We start from the raw sequence: 23434 nt of genomic DNA, 5'->3' as shown, positions 1-23434 counted from the left end.
CGGCCCACCTCCCGCAGTATTGCAGCACAGGGACCCTGCGACGTGCTGCTGACGGACCGTGAGTGCAGGAGAACGGATCTGCCATGCAAGATGTTTATCTAATTACAGAATAATCTGGTGCACCTGTTTATCAGAAAGGCCCACAAATATTTCTCAAAAAGGCAGAAGCCCTAATGCCCCCATTACCTGTGATCTACAGCTGTTTAAGGAAAAAATTACTCAGAATCTCAAATTTAATAAATTGTTGATTTACCCAAGCAGGGTCTGACCTTATGAAGGTTTAAAAAGGGAACTTAAATGCATAAAACTAATGAAATTCAAAGTGCATGTTGCCACAGTAATAGTAAGTCAGACGAAAATAAATATTAAAATAGCACTTTGGGAATACTGTTCAGCTGCAAATTGAAACCCACTTCTCCGAAGGAGGCATCGCACAATAATAATAAAGCAAAGCAATAAGGGAGTAACCGATCTGTTCCAGACTAAAGAGCAAACCGCACCTGGCCCTGCAGCCAGACACCTGCAACCGGTGCTGTTTGCACGTGCTGCTCCCCCATCGTGGGCACTGACACTCCTGGGCCGGAATCGGGATTTGCCCCTGGATGCAGAGGGCTGCAAAGCCGCTGCCCCGTAAAACGTGCGGCATCGTACCTCATGCAGATGGGAGAGCACAGTCCTAGACAGCGGGAGAAAGTACTGTCGGAAAGCAAAATGCACTTTCTCTCCTTAAATTTAATTCTTATGGAAACGGTATTCGTGTGCTAGCAAACACACTATCCTAATGGTGTATTATGTAACATTGAAATAACATTATTTGAAGAAATTCATGTATATACGGTCAAATAACTGTTGTTTGGAATAGGAGAATGGTTGTTCCACTGCAAATTTCAAAATTCAATTTATTTTTTTCCTATTTGATACCAAAAAAAATGTTTACTGCCAAGCAGGAATTCTGACCAGGTCTGACCACAGAAATAGCATGAAACCACAGTTTCACTTTCCAGCTCAGTGAAAAATGGAAAAAACATACAGCAGCTACCTGCAGCAGAAGTGTTCAGTAGTATATTAGTAGCTATCACTTATTTTTATAGCTGGTATCAGTTGTACTAGCAGTCTGGCTTAAGTTCCTTTCTTATACAAAGAGTGAATTTTTCAAGCCCAGGATGGAGCTTCTTCCTGCCTTCCTTCACCTTTTCAGGTGCAAAGGAACGCCGTGCACCATCTCCATCCCGCTCCCAGCAGCAGTTTCACTCTTTTTTAACGCGTTTATTTATTTTACAATTATCTGAGATGCTTCAGCTGCCCCATGACACAGGCTGGGCTGTCACTTGCACCAGTTGAATGTGCCCATGAAATTTTAAGCTCAGAAGGAATCATCTGGCCTGTCAAATGCAGTAACTAAATACAAGAGAGCTGCCCCAGGAAAGAACATGAGAACAGTCATGTTGAGTCAGATGCAGGCCCATGCTTGTGGCTTGCTTTACCAGGATGCTCCAATGTTCATGTTTCGTACCCATCTACAAACCCTTTCGTTGTTGTTACCCAAGTCCAAACTCCAGCTCGTCCCCATTTTTCACTACAGCCCTCTTCATCACTGATAAAAATATTAACTAGCACTGGGCTGCTAACCAGTTCCCAAGGCATTCCTCCCAACGCCACTAGGTCACTCATTAACAATCAAATTGGGATATCTTAATAAGGCAGGATTTTACCTGCCTTATTGACTTTGCAGCACCGTAATTGTGAAATTGCTCAAACACCTCCGCAGGTCCAAATTCAGCAGCACTCTCACAGATACCAAGAGAGCTATAATATTGTCCAAGTAAAGAATACTGAGTGCATTTGACTAAGCTCATTAACAATTATACCGTTGAGGTTGCCATTTATTATATTCTGTCTATTAAGGCTTTATCGAGACAAGGTCAGACAGGCAGTTCTATTAATCTGCCCACAACCACCGGCAGGTTGCCATTTGCTTCCTTATTTATTTTATTTTTAAATTGAAAAACGATGGCTTTCTTCTTGCTTTCCAGAACTCCCTCAATTTTCCACCATGAAGCTGACACAGCATCAAACCACACCACAGCCAGACTGGTTGGTTCAGTGAAAGAAGCATCTGCCTGTCTCCCGACATGAAGAATTGCAAAACACCCACAAAAATTAACCCCCAGCTCCGGGCAAGGGAGAAGGCTGAACTGCAAAGGTTGTTCGCCACGTAGCCCAGAGCTAAAAATCACCCTGAGAGATTAATCTGTACCCAGGTCCACTTCTCTGTCAGACAGTTCTCCTGATTAAAAAAGCACAGAACTTCCTGTGTTCCACCCGGGAACAAGCACGGATATGAAACCAGCCTTTCTATTTAGGGCTGGTGCCAACGTCGTGGCAGGCTGGGAGAACAACTGACTGAGATGATCAGAAGAATGAACAGCATAATGAAAACCAAGGGTCAAAGCCATTCTCCTCAAAATCAAGCTCAGCAGTGTAAGGTGTCACCAGCACTTTGGATTTTTTATGTCTGACTTTTTTCTCTTCTGTAAACATTTTTTTTTTCTTTAAAATAACAGGAATTGGAAAGGCTTTAAAAACAGAATTCCATTTACAGCCAAAACAAATGTTAGACTGTTGGTTAATGTTTAATTTCAGAAAAAGATGGTTTGTCCTAAACCTAACTTCTGATGGCATGGTCGTATCAGTGAAAAGATGCCGGCAGCTTCAGGAGAGATGAAAGTGATACAGTGACAGGGTATTGGTTTACAATCCTGCTCCAGTAAGCTGGTACGGCCTTTTAACTTGGGAATTCCCAGGTGAAGGCAGTGCCTGTGGAAGGGAATTGCTCTAATTTAACTCAGGTAAGTTCATTGGTGCCACTAAATTTTACAGACAAGACCCAAGCTTGGAGCCAGCATCCCAAGAGGTGTCAACGGGTCCTTTTTCATACACAATGCTAACTTGGGAGCAATAACCATCACAAGGTAAATGCCAACACCATTAAAATCTTTGCTATAAAACAAATAATAACGACATTACACAAAATCTACACACATGGCTGGTAACTCGGTCTTGTTCAGGCACAGTTTGTGGAGAAGTTCAAGAGCGCATGTGCATTGGTTTTCTCCTAATTTAATGGTTTTCTCCTAATTTCACGTTGCCCCCTTGAACATGGCAGCCACATCCATGTGCTCAGCTGTCACCAAACCCTGGCAGCACTCACATCCACGGGGGGCTTGGCATCTCTGAGCCAAGTAAATCCTTTGGGAGCTGCAGCCCATTTATGCAGCTGGGAAACAAGGACTGCATCCCTTTCTCTGCCTGGTGGATATTTAAATGGGTCTTCTGCTCGCTGGGCAACTGATCTAATTACTACATTATAGCGTATAAAAAGAACATGAAAACAAATGGCACCATTGCCATCATTTCACACAGAGCATGCCCTGCTCAGGCTTCACAGAGAAGAGCTGGATTTGTCCATGGAAGGGAGCTCGTAGCTTCACATCCATATCAAAAATAAGCAAAATGGGGACAAGCAAGTCTTTTCTATTAGTAGAAAAAAAAAAGGGAAAACAAATGCCTGATTACCTGCAGTAAAACCAAGTGTATGAGAAGCAAATAAATCAAGAGAAAGCACGAAAAGACAGAAGATGTGTAGATGCTCACACCCAAAAGAGGGAGGCTGGGTTAACGAACAAGAATTAGAGCTGCTCAGCTACGAGCAGAGATTTGACCTACTTGGTTCGAATGAAACCTGATGTGAACATCCACATGACTGATTTTAAGAATCACTGAATATAACCTATTTAGAAGAAAAGAGGTAGCTAAGGAAAAGGGGAGCTGCACTCTATGTCAAAATGGCATTGGCTTTGACTCAGAAAATCATAATTCCTAATGCTTGTGGGTCAGCATAGGAACTGCATGGGATAATATCAAACATTAGCTGGTATATGCTGCCTATCAGCAAGTCAGGCTAGAAAATAGGACATGCAACCTTTTAATAAATAAACAGAAAAAGATGTGTCTGATGGGGAGGGCATCCGGTTTCAGCTACGTGCTCTGAAAATCTCCTACTGAAACATTCACCGAGCTTGGGAGTTTTATCGGTGGCAGCTTCGTAGCTTTAAACGTGCTACACAGGGAATCCTGTATTGGATTCTGCTTTGACTAAAAAGGAAGCAGTTACAGAATTAAAAATCAGCACCTGCTTAAATACAAGTGCCCTCGACTTAATTACGTTTCTGTCCATGCAGGAAGAAGTTCGTGCTGGAAATGTGTGTACTGGATGGTTTAAAAACAGCGAATGTCACACAGCTGAAAACAAAACAGAAAATATGAAATGGTGACTAGAAACTGTCAGGGAGCATTTTGTTAGATGCCAACACAAGCACTCTCGTGAATGGCCGCAGTGGTTGATGCCTCGCTTTTGTGAGCAGTGGAAAAACCCCATTCTCCTGCAGCTTTTGCTCCAAGGCTGCTCTATCCCCACCCATCAAATAAGATGCAACTTCTGTCAGGCATTTTTCCCATGACCGAGGTGTCCCTAACACCCATCTCCTGATGCTGAATGGAATGCTGGAGCTCCTGGGCAATCATTTGGGCCCCTAACCTCCACCCACATACCTGTTCTCATAAATACAGAGGAACGTGACACCCTCAAGTCCTCTGCCTCCCTGCTAAACCTCCCTGGGGCTGGAGTTGAACGGGGAGCTACAATGCAGGCAGTGGCATAAGCCACTTGCCCTTAATGTACCTGCCAAATGACCTTCCCCTGAGGAACCGCATCCCAGCACGGTGCTGCCATGGGGCAGGCAGCACTGGGACACATGGTCTGCCGGATTCTTCCTCTGGCTCCTGGTTTTGCAGAAGATAACACACTGGGCACTGCTGCCAGCTTCTCCTTCGTTTAAAATGCAGAGGTCTACACAATCCATGGAAACATAACAAGGACCAGACATTTTCCAGTTTACATCCACACTATAGGGGCATGACTCAGTATTCTGCAAAGGCAAGATTAGGAAGAGCCTCAGTCCACCACAAACCAGTTATTTTCCATCTTATTAACATCATGCATGGTTCAACCGAGAATCAGCAACAGGATAATCCACCAATGTCACTCACGCTGCTGTATGAAGCAAGGTTGTCAAGAAGCATCTGCCATCTTATTAGACAAATCCTATGTACCGAAAGCAGGATTTATGACTTATTTAAGCTCTAAATAAGCATTTACTTGCTTATTTACATTCCTGTACACTGCCTTTCTGTAAGTGTTCGTGAATCAATTACATTTGGAATAGATGATTGTTGCAGGTCCCTTCCAACCAAACTATTCTACTTCTATTCTATTCTATTCTATTCTATTCTATTCTATTCTATTCTATTCTAATTTTGCCATGTGGCAAATAAATACTTAATTTGCACCTAACTTGGCCCTAGTAGAGTTAAGAACAATTTCCCTTCAGGTGCTTTGTGCCATAAAACCAGAGCAAGGGCTGCTCACACCCACCAGCCCAGCAACCCCAAACTTCTCCCCAGAGAATCCCAAGGTCTGATGTCTACTGGTCACCCTATGGAGACCATGGTGAACATCTGCAACTGGTCCCCATAGGGTCCAGAGCAGTCCCTCTGAAGCCCAAGACCTGAATTGGAGTCAGGGGAGACTTTTGCTCCCCTCCCACAAGCCCTCACAGGCCAGAAAGTCACTGAGTGACCTGCAGACCCCCACGTGTTGCCCTGGGGAGATGCTCTTTCAGCTGCCAATGCCCAAAATGTGCACCCACTGCTGTCAGGATCTTGGCCAAGCCCCTCAGAGCCTCCAGCAGCTGGCATGACAGAAGAACCTGCAGGTGATTATCTCAGTCCAATATATATCAAAGAGATTTCTTCTGAGATAGCTTTACAGGAGCAGGCACACTGAAGGTTGAAAGATTTGAACGGGTCTCCTTTTCAAGTGATTTAACTGTCGCTGAGAACATTTACAATCTTGAACTTCAAAGTATTAAAATCTCTCGAGGATAAGTGGGGTGTCTGATATCCATTCTGCCTTGGTGTCAAGGAAAATCTATTTCCTCTGCTACAGCAGAAAACTACATGTAAATCTTCCAGAGAGAGAGCAGGAGCTGCTTCTAGATCGTGATGCAATTAGCTGCATGGCGTACGAGGAGCAGCACGGCAAGATGCTGAGAGCCGGGATGCAGACGCGAAGCAGGAGCCCAACTCCACTGCGCCTGCAGACACGCCATCCCCGAGATGAATGCCGAGCTATTAGAAATGTCCACTGGATTTCTGATCCAGTGCCTGCATCTCTCTGGGCACTGAGGAAGTACCTGGAAGATATGAAGCAAGGAGGAACGGTAGCTCTTCTAGTGCACGGGTGTGGTTGGTAGGTCAGCTTTGGACCATGGGGAAGAGCAGCCTTGGGGCCATCAAGGAGAGCTGGAAGGAGGGGAGGCACCAGCAACCCCTCTGCTGTCCCCCAGGATGCTGCCGAAAGGGGGATGCTCAGCATGTCTGCCTGGCTGTGGGGTCATTAAGTGTCCCTGCGCTGAGTGCACCAAACTCCACGTTACTTGAGATGACTGCTGGGGGTGGCCGTGCCTGGGGGATGCTGCAGGCAGGATGGTGAAGTTGCCCACAGAGATTCTCTCCTCCTCACTGCAGGACTTGGAAGCTCTGCGAGAGTGGTGAGACCCTGGCCCAAGTTGCCCCAGGTGGTGGATGCCCCATCCCTGGAGACATCGCAGGCCAGGCTGGACGGGGCTCTAAGCAACCTGATCTGGGTGAAGATGGCCCTGCTCATGGCAGGGGTTGGACTGGATAAGCTTGGAAGGTCCCTTCAACCCAAATCATTCCATTATTCTAAATGATGAAGAGCCCTGCCACCGAGATACAGCCCCGCAACAGACATCAGGAGCACATAGTGAAAGGGCAGCTGAAATGGGGATAAATGTCCCCAGAAGTCCCAGGGAGGGGTGAGCTGGAACCATCTCTTGAATCAGGTTTCTACCCACCTATTCGATGTGTGGCCTCCATGTTCTTCCCCAGCCCAAGTGACTGCTGTGAACCAGTCATTTATGTACGTTAAACATCATATACTTTATAAAGGGTTGTGACAGTCTTGAAAATAATGCAGGCACCAGAAAGGACAAGTATGATGGGTAAAGTACCCCAGCCAAGGAGCAACCTCTCCCCTCCGCCTCCCTCCACTTACATCTTATAACCGAGCTCTAGCAATTAAGCAGTAAAATTGCTGATTGCCGTGGTCACGTTTAACTAAAGACCTTTACCCCAGTAAAGCATGAATTACTGTACTGTACTTATGAAATGCCAACAAAGCCACAAGATAAACCACGGCATCAAGCAAAGGAATTTTTATGGTGCATGGTTCACGAACGCTTATTTTGTAGATCTATAATTTCAAAAGTCCCTCTAGAGAGTCCTGCGACAGGCACGGCGCCTGCTCCCGGGTGCCAAAACTGACGATAGAAACTTTCTGTAACGGCGACCATAAGAGACTCAGCTTCAATCTGTTTGCAGGACTGGAAAAAAGACACAAATACACATGACTACTACACTGCTCAGATTTAATGGGGAGGGTGGGGGAAAAAGAAATCAGTAAAAGTGAGAAATTTTGTTAAAGAGAAATTAAAAGCAGCAGATGGAAGGGTAAGAAAGGGAAATTTCCATGGCATCTGTTAGCACATTAGGGCCTCCAGCACAATGTACACTATCAATAAAAGGTTTAAGACGTGGCCATAACAAGGTAATATAATTAAAGAGTGGCGCAAATAAGGCTACAGGAGTAAAAGGAAAACCTTTAAAATGGAAAAATTGTATCTAGATGGGGGAAAAAACACAACAAAAACCCAGCATATTTTGGCAAATTAAATTCAAAAATTTAATAAAGCATACAAAAAAAAATCCCTTAAAGAACAATTCATAAATTGGGAAAAAAAAGAAAATCTAAAACTTTAGAAATAGGCAATCTGCCAAGGAATCTGGAAAACTGAAAGAAAATTGAAATGCAACAGAAATATTTAAGGAATGCAAGACTGTAAAAGAAAAGATAAACCCAGCCTTTGCCATGCTGTTTGCTACAGAGAAATTGATGAAGGTTCCCATACCAGAACTGTTTCATATACAGGATTAGTCTGAAAAATTGCCTCAGGAGGACAAACGTTCAGATAAAAAGCTAGAAAGAAAGAAGGAAAAAAACAAGTAAAAGGTGGTAAAATAAGGGGAAACCTTCTTGTGGGTTAATAGCTGATCACAATTGCGGACACCGAGGATAGAGGTTTTCACAAGCAGAGTTGCAGGACCCTGCCACGGGATATGTTCATCAATGGCCTGGGAAGGAGGGGAATAATCAAGGGACAAGTTTGCTGAGACATGCTAATTTATTCAGAGCATTCAAAGCTAAAACTGAATGCAAAGAGCTTGAGAAGGCTCTCCTGAAATGGGTGCCTCAAAATGCTGCAGCAGGTGGAATCCAAGGTCAAGGAATGTGGAATAACGCACAGAAGAGAAGACAACCGTGGTGATGGGCTCTAAATGAGGTACTGCCACTCGGCAAAGAGTTCTTCGAGCCATTTTGGAAAGTCCTCAGAAAATGTCAATGTAATGCTCATCTACAAATATAGAATGATCTACAAAAAAAAAATCCTGACAATTAAGTTATTTTGGGAAAAAATGCATTCTGGAAAGCAAACCAAAGAGAAGAGCAGAGGCAGCCCGTTCCCTTGACTCGCTTCTGGCATTTTTCCCCCATGGCAAGTGGCACAAAGGTCTGGTTTTGCAAGGCTCCCTTTTGAGTTTTAGGCTTGATTTGGTCCAGGAGCTGGAGGGGTTTCTGCAGCTGTGGGTGAGTGCCCCAACACTGAGAGTGGTTTGGGCTGGTGGGTAAAGGGGGTCAACCCCAGGGGTCTGGCTCCACCAGGACAGCATTCACAGTCCTGTCCACACCACTGGCGGACCCCCGTGCTCCTACGAAACCCCTGGCTGCAAGAAATTTGCTTCTGACCATTAAGAAGCTGGGAAGACTGCACGGCCCCTTTTTTGGATGAGTTCCACCCATGCTTCAAAATTAAAAGCTGATGCAAAAAAAATATATCATTATCCATCTCCGTGACAGCTTGAGTCAACCAACTCAGCCCGGAACAAGGAACAACGCTCATTCCAGGCATAAAAAATAGGAAGATCCATCAGAAAGAGAAGTGTTGTTAAAAATGAGGCGGTAATGACATACCAGAAAGAAACCAGCTTGTATTTTTAGAAAAAGGAAAGAAAAACTCAGTTAAAACTGCAATTTCCAGGAGAGGAAATCAGACGACCACACTGCAGAGAGACAAACAGCTCCCGGTGACTGCAGCAACAGAAAAATCCTGGCTTTGCACCCTCTTTGAGCTTGGGCAAATGAAACGTGAGACCTCATGTATTTTTCTTTTTTGCACGTGTGAAAAATTGTAGCATTTTTATCCATCCTGCAATTGTGTCCTTTCACCTCACAGCATTTGGGCCATCCCATAATTGTCCGTCTAACTCTTCCACAAGCCATTTAGGTCCTTAATTTTTTTTCTGTTGTCGCCTCAGGTTGGCAGGAGAGCTGGCATCTAAGGTGTAGAAGAGGAATCAAGAGAAGATCATCTGGGCAGGGCCTGAGGAAAGAGGGATCAACTCACATCCTCCCCAAGGAGCTCCAAGTACTGCGCACATAGAGGGGTACACAGTAAAACTGATGAGCCCACACTTTCCTGCAAGGAGGAGACATTCATAGTTCTACCTAGTTTCACCCTCTGCCCAGGCCAGGGACACCTTCCACTAGACCAGGTTGCTCAAAGCCCTGTCCAGCCTGCCCTTGAACACTTCAGGGATGGAGCATCCACAGCATCTCTGGGCAGCTGTTCCAGTGCTTCCCCACCCTCATGGTGTCCAACATGGCCAAACGCCCCCGGATGAAAATTTCACATCAGGTTGTGTTGGTGGGAAACACTTCTCAGCTGCAGAAGCTTCTCCATCCCTGATGTTTTCCATACCAGCACATATGGTCTGATAACATCTGTTATTAGAGACAAGACCATGGTTGCAAGCGCCTGGGGCTGCCAAACAACTGCCTTGCCAGGACAGGCTGAATATAGTTGTGTGTGTGTCTTAGATTTGTATTTCCTGGGTTTCAGAGATGTCAATCAGAAGCCCAAATGCAAACAGCAAACCAAATTCAGAACTAATAAACGTTTTTGCGTGTAAAACTTCTTATTCACAACAGGAAAGATAAAGCCAACCCAAAGAATAATACATTACCAATACAGTAAGAGACAATATCTACTTCAATATTTCAAGCTGTTCAGTTTAAATGTACTTTTGAAACAGGAGAGTCTGAAATTCCCCTGCCAAATTCTGTATAGGATCAAAGGAAAACACTTCTCAGCGTCTGCAATTCTCTGAGGCGCCTTGTCCCTGTGCGCGTTTCCCTGCCACACATACCTCAAACCAGAACATTTGTCCCCAAAGAGACTGATGCATCTGCATATTTGATGTATCTGTCCTCGAGGTTCCATTGAAAGGTTTGACTTGGCAGAAACGGAAGCAGGTAAAATTTAAGGCTGAGAAGCTGACTTGATAAATGAGCCAGATTTTAGATATGTTGATAAGTAGAAAGCGTTTCTCATAACTCCCCAAAGCGGCTAGCTGATTTTGTTTGCACATTTCAAAGAAAAAAGAAAGGCACAATAATTTGTTAATCCAGAGTGTTTGGGACTGTATTTTTAGTTAATAATAAATTAAAATTATGTTGGTAACTACTGACATGCATTGGATGAAACCGAGTTGTACAGCCAACAGGAACCATATCCTAACCCATTAACCAGTGCAGCCAGGAGGCACTCCAAGATGAGAAAGGCAGATAAAATAAAGTATAAAAGGGACGTCTAAGGAGATATTTCACAGAGTGGTTTACAGTTCTCTCCCAGAGTGATGCTTCTAGATGCCTTATTTTTGCCAGGTTAAGGTAACCAATGGCATTTAACATACTAATATGGACTGTCTTCTCCACTCAAACAAGAACTGATGGTCTGTCATAATTGTCAGGTAACCAGTCAAAACTTCATATAATAAAGTGGTAAACGGGCTTTACCAGCTCTGCAAACCACCCCCAAAACAGGTTCAAAGGACTGTAAAGGACCAGATGTCCCCTCTAGTGCCCAGCCCCAGGCAGTGGCACCTCAGCAAAGGGAGGGGGCCAGGCTGGGTGCCCTTCAGGACCAGCACTGCTCCCTATCAATGGAAACAACCTCTTTCACCCCCAGCTACAGGATTCCCAAGCAAAATTCCACAATGACCTGCAGACAGGTAGGGAAAAAGAGAAGGCTTGGAAATTTCCACTCCTTGGGACTACAGTGCTGCCCTAAATACCGAGGGACAGCCGGGGCAGACCCCGAGCAGCATGGAGTGATGTACAGCCGTGTCAGCAGAATCCGCATTGCTCCTCACGTACATCGGTGCTGGGAGTATTTACGGAAAGCCCCGGTACAATGTGCTCCGGCACTATCTGCTGCAGACATCTCGCAGGTTCATTTTGGAGCAGACGCAGTCCAGGGATGTGTTTTGGGAGCAGCCTGGCAGCGGTTTCCTTGCCCTCCTCCAAGCCATTCCCAGCAGGGGAGCAGAGGATAGCTACCAAAACCTGCCTGGTCTGTTGAGAAAACTTGCTGGGAACAGGTCAAAGGAAACCCAAAATATGGTGGCTTACTGTCAGTGGGCAGAGGACAACACGGCTGATGCACCTCAGAGGAAATATGGGGAAGATCTGCATGCCCTAAGGACAACACATGGTTCACTGCATACTACTGCTGGCCATACAAGGACCACATTAATGGTCCCAAACTTGGAGCCCCACAACAAGTCCCGAACCAGGAGTCAATAACGCAACAGCAGTTACCATGGGCAAGCTACTGAAAAAGCACACTGCAAAATTACAATGGAAAAAAAAATGTATTGCTCCATCCTGTAGACTTGGAGGTCTTTACTGAGCACAACGAGAACAATTTAGGCTGGGACCACCTCGGGTGTTTAAGCTAATTCAGCCAAACCCAGCCTGGCCAGGACAAGACGTGTCAGCATCGTGTGGCCCAACTGCAGCGCAGACATACCTGGAAAGGCTTCAAACCATCAGGGTTCACCCTGGCACTTAACTGGGAGGTTAGTGCTCTAAAAAAAAACAAATAAAAGAAAGAAGAAACCAAACGAAACAACAATTTGTCTCCCTAAGAAGATTAATAGGTGCATTTAAAGAAATCAGTCTGTAGGCTTAATGAGAAAGAGGCAGCAAAATCCTAAATGTGAGACCTCCTACAGTTTTTCAGTCCAGCTGTACGATCAAATAATAGTTTATGTAACCAGGATTGGAACAAAATAAATTAAAAGTAATTTCATGTTTTATCAAAGGAAAAAGTACAGTTTGGAATCAATGTACAAAAAGACGTAGTTCAGCATTGCATTTTCCCCAAGCCTTTCACAAGCTTTGTATTTTCAGCTGATTTGCTTTTTTTCACAAGAGCAAGGCAAATTACCAAGTCCCTTAAGAACTTACACGTTTCCAAATTTCAACTGTTCCTATTTTATAACTCATAACTTCACATATCTATAACCGAAATGTTTTCTTTAGATCAAAGAAAAAAAAAACCCAACATGCTGTTGTTCCCAGGCTGCAATCTGTTTTTTTTCTGGTTAAAAAAATTTAAAAAGCAGTTAACAGCTACAACATGTCAGTCTTTGAAAGTAATTCCCACACACAAATTCATCCTTTCGCAGACATTAAATATGGCAAAATCTCTTTGTACTCCTCACGTCTAGACCGAGGAAGGAAGGGCGCAAGCTACCGACAGACTCTTTCTCATATTGGGGAGTCCATGGTAGACCCATTTGGGTCTCAGGTGGGCTGGGGAGAAGGGCAGGACCCCTCTGAATTCATTTAATAGCTGAAGAAGACATGTCTAACATTACCTTCCTGCTCATGTACAACTTCTGAGCATGGAGCACCCTGAGACCATGTCAGAAGAGGTCGCGTACTCCAAGCGACTCCTAACAGAGCTCAAAATCCATCAATAAAGCCAAATTCCAAAATAAATCCACACATTTATGATGCCACGGTCCTCAGGAGAGCACTGGACCTACAAAGCAATGTCTGCTGGAGCCAGGCTTAGAGCTCAGCATCAGCCTTACGTCCCTCTCGGCAACTGGAGAAATCTGTGAGCCCCACTGCCAGGAAAGAATCAAAACAGCCTAAAATGCAATAGTACACTGGCAGGGAAGAAAAAAAAAAAAAGAAAGAAAAAAGGTTCAAAAGCTACTCTCAGTTATTGACGTTTGGCCTCTGAAAGTCTCCCTGCCCTGTAATACCTGCACAGACACATGTGCCTCTGGGGCGGGCAGAGGAGGGCACGTCAACACAGAATTTTGTCACATCGGCACTGGGCAACATTTTGGTTTGAGGTGATTTTTTTTTTCTGTGGCCTTCAGAAGAGCTGTCAAATCCTCACCTGAAAGCTGTGTGGGAAACTGCTTTGTCACGTCTGAGAAACCATGGCCCCCAGCAGGTCCCAGAGACAAGAGAAGAATGGTCAGTCACACCTGCTCAGAACCCCTCAGAATTCAGTAGCATTTCTCAAGCAGCATGGATGCATCTTCCCTTTGAGCCATGCAGCATCTGCCTGCTCTAGATTGTATTATAACCGTTAAAAATGGGGGAAACCCTCCAAGAAGAGTGCAGGAGATGCTGTTCTCATGGGGAGCAGCCAAGCATGCTCAGAAAGCGCAAGTTTGGATGGCTGCAGGTGGGACAGGCTGGAGATGGCAGCCTGCACCTCAAAGGGTGGTGGGTGAAGCTGCAGTACCTTCCAAGCAAGAGTCACAACCCAGCACAGAAGCCGTTCACAGAGAACGAGAGAACATTGAGAAACACAGGGATGGCCTTGACAGTCTTCAGGGAGGAAGGAAAGAGCTTCTCATGGGTCACAAGAGCCTGGGCAGAGCTTGCTGCAACTCGGGCAGTCACTGTGTAACTGTGCTGCTGTGAGAAGACTTGGTGTCCATGAGAGGTCCCTTCCTTCCCTCCTGTACCACCCGCTGCCTGGCTGCAAACACAGAGGAGAGGAGCACAGTGGCCAAGCGTAGGACCACCACATCATCTCCAAAGGCTCAGCTTCAAGTCCTGCCCCACATGCCCCTGCTGTGTCCCAGCCATGCAATGTGCCCCATCATCTGGCTGCAGAAGCAGAAATGGGTGAACATCCCAGACACCGCTGCTCCCTGCTGCAAAACCAGCTGGACAGGATGGCCCAAGTCCAAGTTTGCAAACACACCTGGGCTGAAAGATGATGTTGTCCCTCAGAAGACATATGGAAGTTAAACTACATCTGCATGTCTCAAACATGTGGAGTACCACAGGCAAATCCATTTTGGCTTTGCATAGGAGAGTATCTCATTTAAGATCTTAGTCGTTACCTTGATAGCGGGACTATAGGATGGGGTGACGAATGCTGTCTATGAGTGGGTAATGGCCCCGAGGTCTCCTCCACTCCTGTGCTCCTCTCTTTGCCCACTGGCACCCTACACACCCCATTACAGTCACCTGGCTCTTGGACAGGCACCGATGGTGTCCAAGTGGAGATGTTCGACTCAGTTGCTCTTATGTAAAGGCTCTTCCTCATGTCAGGGAGCAAGAGGAAGACAAGGTCAGGCTGCTGAGGCCACCTGGGAGCAACAGGTTTTCAAGCAGGACTGCTGCTGCAGGGGACACTGAGGACAGGGACAGGAGAAAGGTCCAGGGTCTCTGATATTCAAGAAACAGACGGGGTAGGAGAAGGGTTTTTTTGCTGTAGCTCTTTTTAGAAGATGCCTAATACACTTTACTGCATTAATTATACTCATATTTTCCCGCTATAGACAATGACCTAAAAACACAACTAAATCATTCTTGACAAAAGAGAACGCACCAAGCTACTTAATCACATCTTCAGAGGGAATAAACCAGTATGAACAGCTAATCTGCTGTACCTCACAGAAACTACAGTTTTGGGCTGAGGGAGACCAAATATTTTAGGAGGTGAGGCTTTTATTTAAGCTTCATGTAAGCATATATCCCATCACACCTTCTGGTAAACTGCTGCTACTCTTATTTGTGCTCACTGTTTATACATCTCGTTGCCATTTGGCCAGTTTGGACCTCTAAACTCCAGATTTCATTTTACCTTTGTTAGCCATCGTGACCATCCTTACCACGCAGTGCCAGAAGTCAGGCTGGATGGCACGCTGTCACTTTTTGTCTTAAGCCAAACTATGTCACTTTAAAAAGAGAGGAAAAACAATATAACTGCATTCAGCAGCAGCTTTTCTTGCCTTGGTGGATGATGTTCCTCTGCCCCTGAGGAGTTCAGCCTGGGCAGGGAGCTGCTGTCTCCTGCCCCATCCAGTCTGTTATGGGGCTCAGGTCTATCTCGGTATCAAACCCACAGCACTAAGCTATAAAGAGGCCAAGAGTCAGCGAGATGCCATCACCAGCACAATTAAGTCATCTTTAACATTAAATATGAGCAGAGCAGGGGTGAGGAGCCCCCCAGGAACACACCTTCCACCCTCACTATGAATCACAGCCCAGTGTCTATAGGATGCAATGAAACCACTCCTCCTTGTAGGCTCCTAAACAGCTCGTTGGAGGAGCTGGGTGTTCTCAGAAGGAGCCAGCTCACTACATTTATAAAAACTTTTCAGTGTCAGTGACACGAGAAGCGGTACGGCAGGCCCGGCATGACTGACAGGCTGCACAGCAGCGCTTCGGGGTCACGCTGAAGCTCAGCACCTCCAGGCACTAGAAAAGACAAAAAAAACCTGTTCATAAGAATAGTCGTGCCCATGGACTGATGCAAAAATAACAAATCTGTCATTCAAACAGACATTTGAAAACACATTGATGGCTCAACAGCAACAATCTCAATCCAAAGAAAATACGTGCAACACTCATAACAGTTGTGTGGGACCGGGATGACCATCGGCACTTGCTGTCACTCACCAGCCATAAAAAACCCCAAACAGCATCCTAGAGCAGCAGCTCTCATCAGCAGAGACGACGCGATCATCTTATTTCCACATTTAGCAAAAAAACAGGATGCCATTGCTGTGTAGCCTGTTTGTCCAAACTGAGCTACCTGGCTCTAGGAAATGCTTTTGCACCCTGATTGCCTGTCCTCTCCTTCTGAAGGTGCATCTTGTATGCCAGAATCACAGACTGTTAGGGATTGGAAGGGACCTCAGAAGATCATCCAGTCCAATCCCCCCATGGAGCAGGAACACCCAGATGAGGTTACACAGGAAGGTGTCCAGGTGGGTTTTGAATGTCTCCAGAGTAGGAGACTCCACAACCCCCCTGGGCAGCCTGTTCCAGTGTCTGTCACCCTCACTGAGAAGTTTCTTCTCAAATTTAAGCAGAACCTCTTGTGTTCCAGTTTGAACACATTACCCCTTGTCCTATCATTGGTTGTCACCGAGAAGAGCCTGGCTCCATCCCCCTGACACTCACTCTTTATATATCTGTAAACATTAATGAGGTCACCCCTCAGTCTCCTCCAAGCTAAAGAGCCCCAGCTCCCTCAGCCTTTCCTCATAGGGAGGTGCTCCACTCCCTTAATCATCTTTGTTGCCCTATGCTGGACTCTCTCCAGCAGTTCCCTGTCCTTCTGGAACTGAGGGGCCAGAACTGGACACAATATTCCAGATGTGGTCTCACCAAGGCAGAGTAGAGGGGAAGGAGAAACTCTCTGACCTACTGACCACCCCCCTTCTAATACACCCCAGGTACCATTGGCCTTCCTGGCCACAAGGGCACAGTGCTGGGTCATGGTCTTCCTGCTGTCCACCAGGACCCCCAGGTCCCTTTCCCCTACGCTGCTCTCTAATAGGTCATTCCCCATTTTATAATGGAAGCTGGGGCTGTTCTTACCCAGATGCAAGACTCTACACTTGCCCTTGTTATATTTAATTAAATGTCTCCCTGCCCAGCTCTCCAGCCTGTCCAGGCCTCTGGACGGCAGCACAGCCTTCTGGCGTGTCAGCCACTCCTCCCAGCTTAGTGTCATCAGCAAACTTGCTGATAGTACGCTCTATTCCCTCATCCAAATTAGTGGTGAATATATTGAATAATACTGGCCCCAGTACTAATCCCTGAGGCACTGCACTAGATACAGGCCTCCAACTAGACTCCGCACCATTGACCACGACTCTCTGGCTTCTTCCCTTCAGTCAGTTCACAGTCCACCTCACTACCCGATCATTCAGACCGCACTCCCTCAGTTTAGCTGTGAGGATGCTGTGGTAGACTGTGTCAAATGCCTTACTCAAGTCAAGGCAGACCACATCCACCACCCTGCCATCATCCATCCATCTTGTTATGTCATCATAAGAGTCAATGAGGTTGGTCAAGCACGACTTCCCCTTGGTGAAGCCATGTTGACTGACCCTAATGACCCTCTTATCCCTGATATGCCTTGAGATGGTACCAAGGATAGGTTGTTCTATCGGACATGAGTCTGATCTTGCAACCTGATTACTAGAAAAACACCCTTGGCCGACGGTGTGCCATTGCGCTGTCAGGCCAGGGAGTTGGCGACAAGGGCTGCGCCCACAGGCAGGCGGGTCTGTTCTGGTGGGTACACGTCCAGATGCACATCGAGTATTCCCCAAACCAGTATAAACTGCAGGAACATACCACAGCACTGAATACCTGTTTGTAATAATTGGGAACATGATGGGAAGCATCAAATCCATGCTCAGTTTGCAGAGCAAAGAAACAGCTTTTCCCAGGCATGCTGGGGAGGCAGCACCCAGCCCGTGGCAGCAACAGCAGGACCCGTGGCATGCAGGGACCCGTCGGTCCCCGTGGACGTGGTCACCAGAGCTGTGGCATTGCTGAGCATCAGCAGAAGAGGCCGAGCACCAGCTCTCGGGGCTGTGGCGTGCAAAAATGTCCCTGCCACAGCTGCAAACCACACGGGAAGGAGCTAGAGACTCCTCCAAACCTTCCAACCAGCACGAGCCAACAGAGCAAAGCAAACCAACCCATCCAAAATCTTCTACATTTTTATTCCTGAGTGGAATGAATGGCATCGGCACATCCAGGAGCCCCTCACAGCAAACACGCACGCTAAAGAGGCAAGAAGTCAGCACAGCATCCAGGCTGGTTTCAGCGGCGAGAAACCCCTCTGCAGCAGATTGCAAATCTGTGTATTTGTTTTGGAAATAAAGGCATAAATATTTGATGCCAAACATTTAGAATATTGATGAGCGTGTTCACAGAAGAGGTTTAGGAGTTACTTAACCACCCAGAATTGTGCTGTCTAAATTCAGTGGCCTAACGGCTGCTGTCATAGCCATCAAAAGTATGGAAAATACCTCTTGCTAAAGGGAAGACACTTTGCAGCTGACAGCGCCTGCCCATCACGGGAGAGGAAGACGAACTGAAGCCCAGTGGGATACCTAACACAGCAAATATTTTGACTTGATCTGTCAAGTAAGCCATTTTGTACTCCTCCTTTTACCTTTTATTTTGCTCACACAGGTTTTATGAGCTCGAAATGTTGCATACCTGTTCTTTCCCTCCTCACTTAAACTCAGCCTCAGCTCCCTCCTGACCCTCCAAATGTCTTATAGTAAATAAACCAATACTTACTAAGCACGGGTGCATGGCAAGCTTTGCAATTCAGCAAAAGGCCAAGAAAAAGATATTTTAATATTTGAGGAAAAGGTTTCCCAGTGATGATTCTGATGGCACCACCGTCTCCGCACAGTCCTGCTCAGTCTCTTTGGGGATGGCAGTGCATGGAAACAAATACAGAGCTTGGCTTCTGGAGCCTGGTTTCTACGCAGCTGTGAGCCCTGTGTATAGGCTATTTTTCCATCACACAGTCTCATTTTATGGCTTTATTTCTGGCACAGTCATAAGAAAATGGACATTGACTGCTCATTTCTGCAATCTGGTGGAAAGTGCCTATTTAAAAAGAAATGGGCAAACTTCTTTTGTAAAATTACTTTATGTATATACTTATTACCTATAATATTATTGCTGTGGTGCTTATGGCAAGAAAATAGGCCAATACCCAGTAAACACAAGTAAGCTATCAAAAGGGCAGAATAGAGCATCTGAACTATGAACATTTTTTCCGAACTTGAGCTATTTTCTCTAATTTGGAGGTGTGCTTCTTTCAGTCCTGTTTCTACTACACTCTTTCATATCCGATTTCTCTGACTGCCAAACAGACCGATGCTAAATGTACAGCAGGGTAAATAGGACGGACACTTGACTTGCCGTCCCAAGCCAAGTGAAGGTTTCAGAGAAGCACTCACAGCACAGGTGGGAGCTGCTACCACTCAGTGCTGGAATCTTCCCATCGTGGTCACTCCAGCTCATAGCGTGCTGACCTGGAGGCTTGAGAAATTCAGGGGTATTGACTAAAGTGGCTTGTTTAGCACAAAAAGCAAAGGTCCCAGTGGCCTCTGCCAGGGTGCCGTGGGAGAAAGCTTCCTCCTGGCCCCGCAGTCCTGCAGCCAGCCCAGCTGTTTGCCATGTGTGTCTCCCAGGCTGCGAGGAACAGCCACACCAAATGCACCACGGCTCCCACCGACAGCCCAGGCATTCGTGGCTGACACTCAATGCCCCCCAGGAGACAGACCCTCTTCACCTCTGCTGTCCTTCAGCTTTAGCTCATGCATCCAGGCATCGAAAAAAGCCTTTTAGGAGCTCCACAGTTGAGCAGCAGACAGAACGAAAACCTGAATGAATCAGCCATAAATCAGGTACAGATAAATGTGATCAAAACCAGCAATAAAGTCTCTCTTCAGGATACCAGGAAAACCAGCCACCTAAAGCTCTGTGCCTGAAGCTACATTTCTAAACTTGGCATCATCTCTGCTCTGCCATCCAAACCTTTTTCATCAGTCCATCAAGCTGGACCCTAAAACTATCTTGTCCCTTCTTTTTGGAGGAGCGAACCAGAACCACACTGTCAGGCAGCTGGAAAGTTTCAGTCCGAACACATCCACAACCAATTTCTGTTCCTTTGATCCTACAGGTTAACAACACTCCATATTTTCTCTCCTCTCAGGTGACAGTGGGTCCCTTTGTCCAGGCAGACGGGAGCAACCCTTCCCTCCCGCCCTGACAGCATCACCCTGCCCAGGTACCAGAGCCAGGCACGGCCCTCCCAGCCAGGATTCGGGCAGCACCGTGCACAGGGTAAGATCTTCCCACCTGCACTGAAAACATCTCGCCCGGTGCAAGCCCGCACCACCTCGGCCTTTTTCAGAGCTGCATCTGCTGGAAGGCCCGCACCGCACACACCTCCTTCCTCCCGCACCGCCGCACCTCGCACAGTGCAGCCAGCAGAAAATCAAAGTTCATAAATATCAGGAGATATCACAACCTGGTAAGAAGATGCTACTTTTACAAGACGTTTTTTACTCTCTAAAGTCTCTCCACAGTGCATGCACAGCTTCCTGAACACAATTATTATGAACTTGAACACAAGACCCCAAAATCCAGTGTACCTCGTACACAGGGCAATAGTCTAAATATCTTATGACACAGAGCAAGCTGTGAAAAATTACACAGAAAAGTAATATTACTATGGATTTCATTGACTTGCATGCAGATTTAGGTTACTTAATTCAGAGAAAAAAACAAAACTAACCTGTCCAAGTAATAAGAGAAATTCACTTCCTCTTGCCTTGCTATATGGGATTTCCGGAGCCGTACTTTTGCACCGCACACCCGCTGCTCAGTCAGCACAAGCCGCGCTTTGCTAAACCTTTTACAACATCTGGTCTATCTTATGTGGCCACTCCTGGATCTCACAAAGACGACTTTCTTCTTGAGGCCTGTTCTTTTCCTTCATTTCCACTTTGTTACCTTGAATTAAAATCCCTAAACGTTATCTCAGCCCCCCACACTCCTCCTACACTCATTTCTTAAACACCGGTACAGATCAGCACCTTCCCCATTCCACCATCGCTCCGCGGCAGCCTGTGCCGTCAGCCCGCAGAGCCCCGTGTGGCCCAGCTCTTTAATTGCGTTAATTAATTGCAAGGGAGGGCAGCTCCCCAGAAGCAGCTCCCCAGGAGGGGCAGGAGCATCAGCTCAGTGTGCGAGGGCTTGGGCACGGCCTGACACATCAACGCAGTGTTTCTGGCAGGAGGAGCGAGGATGGGCAGCACTGCAGGGCTGTGTTGCTCCATCCTGCCCGTCTCATGTGCTCCAGGATCCCCACAGCCCCCAGGATCCCCAGCCCCAGGACCCAGCAGCAAACCCAGACCCAGGGAAGCAATGGGAGAGCCCCGTGGCAGCACCAAAACAGACAGAGACAGCAGATGTGCACAGCTCCCTCAGCTGATCTTGTTATGCCAGCCTAAATAGCCATGTGGGTATTTAATTTAAATTGTTAGGAGCAACCTACAAACAAGTTCCCACTGGCAGATTCTAAAGCGGAAGGGTCAGTGACTCTCGAGCAAGGGGAACTGGAAAAACATAAAGGAAAACAGGCATGATTTCACTCAGGGGTATTTTTTCACACTCTCTACATAAAAGCTAACAGAGGTTTTACAAAAGAAAAGCCTGTCAGCAGCTCAGATACCCTGTAGGGTCCCCGAATCCCATCTGGACACTAATGTGCAGCCTGCAAGCAGCGATTGCAGCCGGCTGGCTGGGACCAAGAGGAAAGCACCACCAGGCGAGACCGCAGCCTCCTGTCCAGGTTTCTGCTCGCGTTTTCTCTGTTGGAAGTAACGCGACCAACAACACAAGCAGAGCTCATCACCGCACGGGCGAGGTGGAGAGTCCGAAACAATGCCACCTCGGCCACACGCCGTGGGCAAGCTGCCACCGAGTCCCCCACATCCCTCCGTGCAACTTTGTGCTCCTTGCATTTATTTTTCCAGATGAGGTGATATTTTCGGATCAGCTTTTTTTAAAGGAATACCTCCAATCCCACGCCTGCTCCTGAAGCAGCTCCCTGCTGGCTGGTGCTGCCTGGCAGAGGGAGCGCAGCTCAGCGTGGTTCCCCGCGAGGTTTTGCACCAGTGACTCCTAGCAGGGCTGCACGTCCCTCCTGTTACATAATGGCCATTCCCATTGGTGCTGGCTCCAGTTGGGATGGCCATGGTCAGGATGCCCGCAGACCCCAGTGCCACTGGGCATCGTCCTCCCACCCTGACCAGACCCCCAGCCTGCTCCCCAGCTTTCAGCTTACCACCCGCCATTCATCACAGCCCTGCAGATCCAGAGCCCCGGTCACCCTCTTCTGCACCCCCCTTTTCCTCCAGGCTGCATCCCAAAATCTCCTCCAAGCCCTGGCTGCTCCTCACTATCCTCTGGGCCCCATCCCCAACCAGGATCTCCCCTCCTCCCACTCCTGCTGTGCACAGCCGAGGCTCCTTAACCCCAAAAGACCCCTCCTTCAGACCCCAGTCCCCCTGTGCCGCCCCAGCCCTCACTGCTGGACGCTCACCCACCAGGCAGCACCCCCCTTTCTGCGCTGCCCCCCGAGGGAATGCTGTCCCTATCTCACCCTAAACCACACCCCTGCCTTCCCCCAGCACCCACTGATGTTTCTGAGCTGCTCCCTGCCCTGGGACTGCACCTCCAGCAGTGACATGCCTTGTGTGCCTCCGTCTACCCCCCGTGTCTGCCCGCACCCCAGACTGCCGCACCGTGGTCCCCCACAGTTCGCACCCCTTGCAGCCCCTCCCTGACCCCGGCTGCCCGCACTTGCCCGCACGCACGCCGCACACCTGCAGCTCCTGCCTGCCCCCCAAAACCCTGCCCCCGCCTGTTGTACCCGGACCCCCGCGCCCAACGCACCAGCACCCGGCTCTGCCCGCACCCTCGCCCCGAAGCCCATCTGCCCCCGCACCCGCCGCGGCTCCCACCGCCCCCCGCGCTCTGACCTGGGCCCGGGCCCGGGCGCGCTGCCCGGGAGCTGTCCGCCGCCGCCCGGTGCTGAAGGCGGCTTGGAGGCGGCGGGCGGCGGCGGGGCCCCGGCGGCAGCGGCGGCGGCGCCGGGCGGCAGCTGCCCGTCGTCGCCGCCGCCCTCCAGGCTGGCCTCGTTGCCCATGGCGGGCCGGGCGGGACCGCTCCCTCAGCGCAGCGCCGCCTCCGCCGCCATCAGCCCCGCGCCGCCATCGCCGCCTGCCCCGCCGGCCCCGCGCATGCGCCGCCCCCCGCACCCGCCCGCTCGAGCCGCGGGCACGCGCGCCGCCCAGCCAATCGCCGCCCGCTGCCCCGCCCTCCATCGTCCCCGTTCCCCCCCCCCCCCCACCTCCACCCGCCCCGGCCTGGTGCGGGCGGCACGTGCCCTCCGCCCCGCGGGCGTGCGCAGGGGCAGCCAATGGCAGCGCGAGACGGCGGCGGGCG

The 23434-nt window shown here is 48.1% G+C and overlaps 1 protein-coding gene across 1 annotated transcript in view; it reads right to left on the bottom strand.

Annotated features, from left to right (window-relative positions):
• BSN (bassoon presynaptic cytomatrix protein) overlaps positions 1–23135 on the bottom strand; it is a gene marked incomplete at both ends in the record, with an annotated part of 91775 nt that extends 68640 nt beyond the window's left edge. The window contains one exon of the mRNA XM_080350730.1: positions 22969–23135. Within this exon, the coding sequence (XP_080206856.1) occupies positions 22969–23135 (167 nt within the window). The remainder of the gene's footprint in view (positions 1–22968) is intronic.
• Between the last annotated feature and the right edge of the window lie 299 nt (positions 23136–23434).

Source organism: Nesoenas mayeri (genome assembly GCF_963082525.1).
Source record: "Nesoenas mayeri genome assembly, chromosome: 10".
Lineage (NCBI taxonomy): Eukaryota > Metazoa > Chordata > Aves > Columbiformes > Columbidae > Nesoenas > Nesoenas mayeri.
Note: the sequence above shows the minus strand (reverse complement) of the source record. Positions and strands in the feature narration are given on the sequence as shown.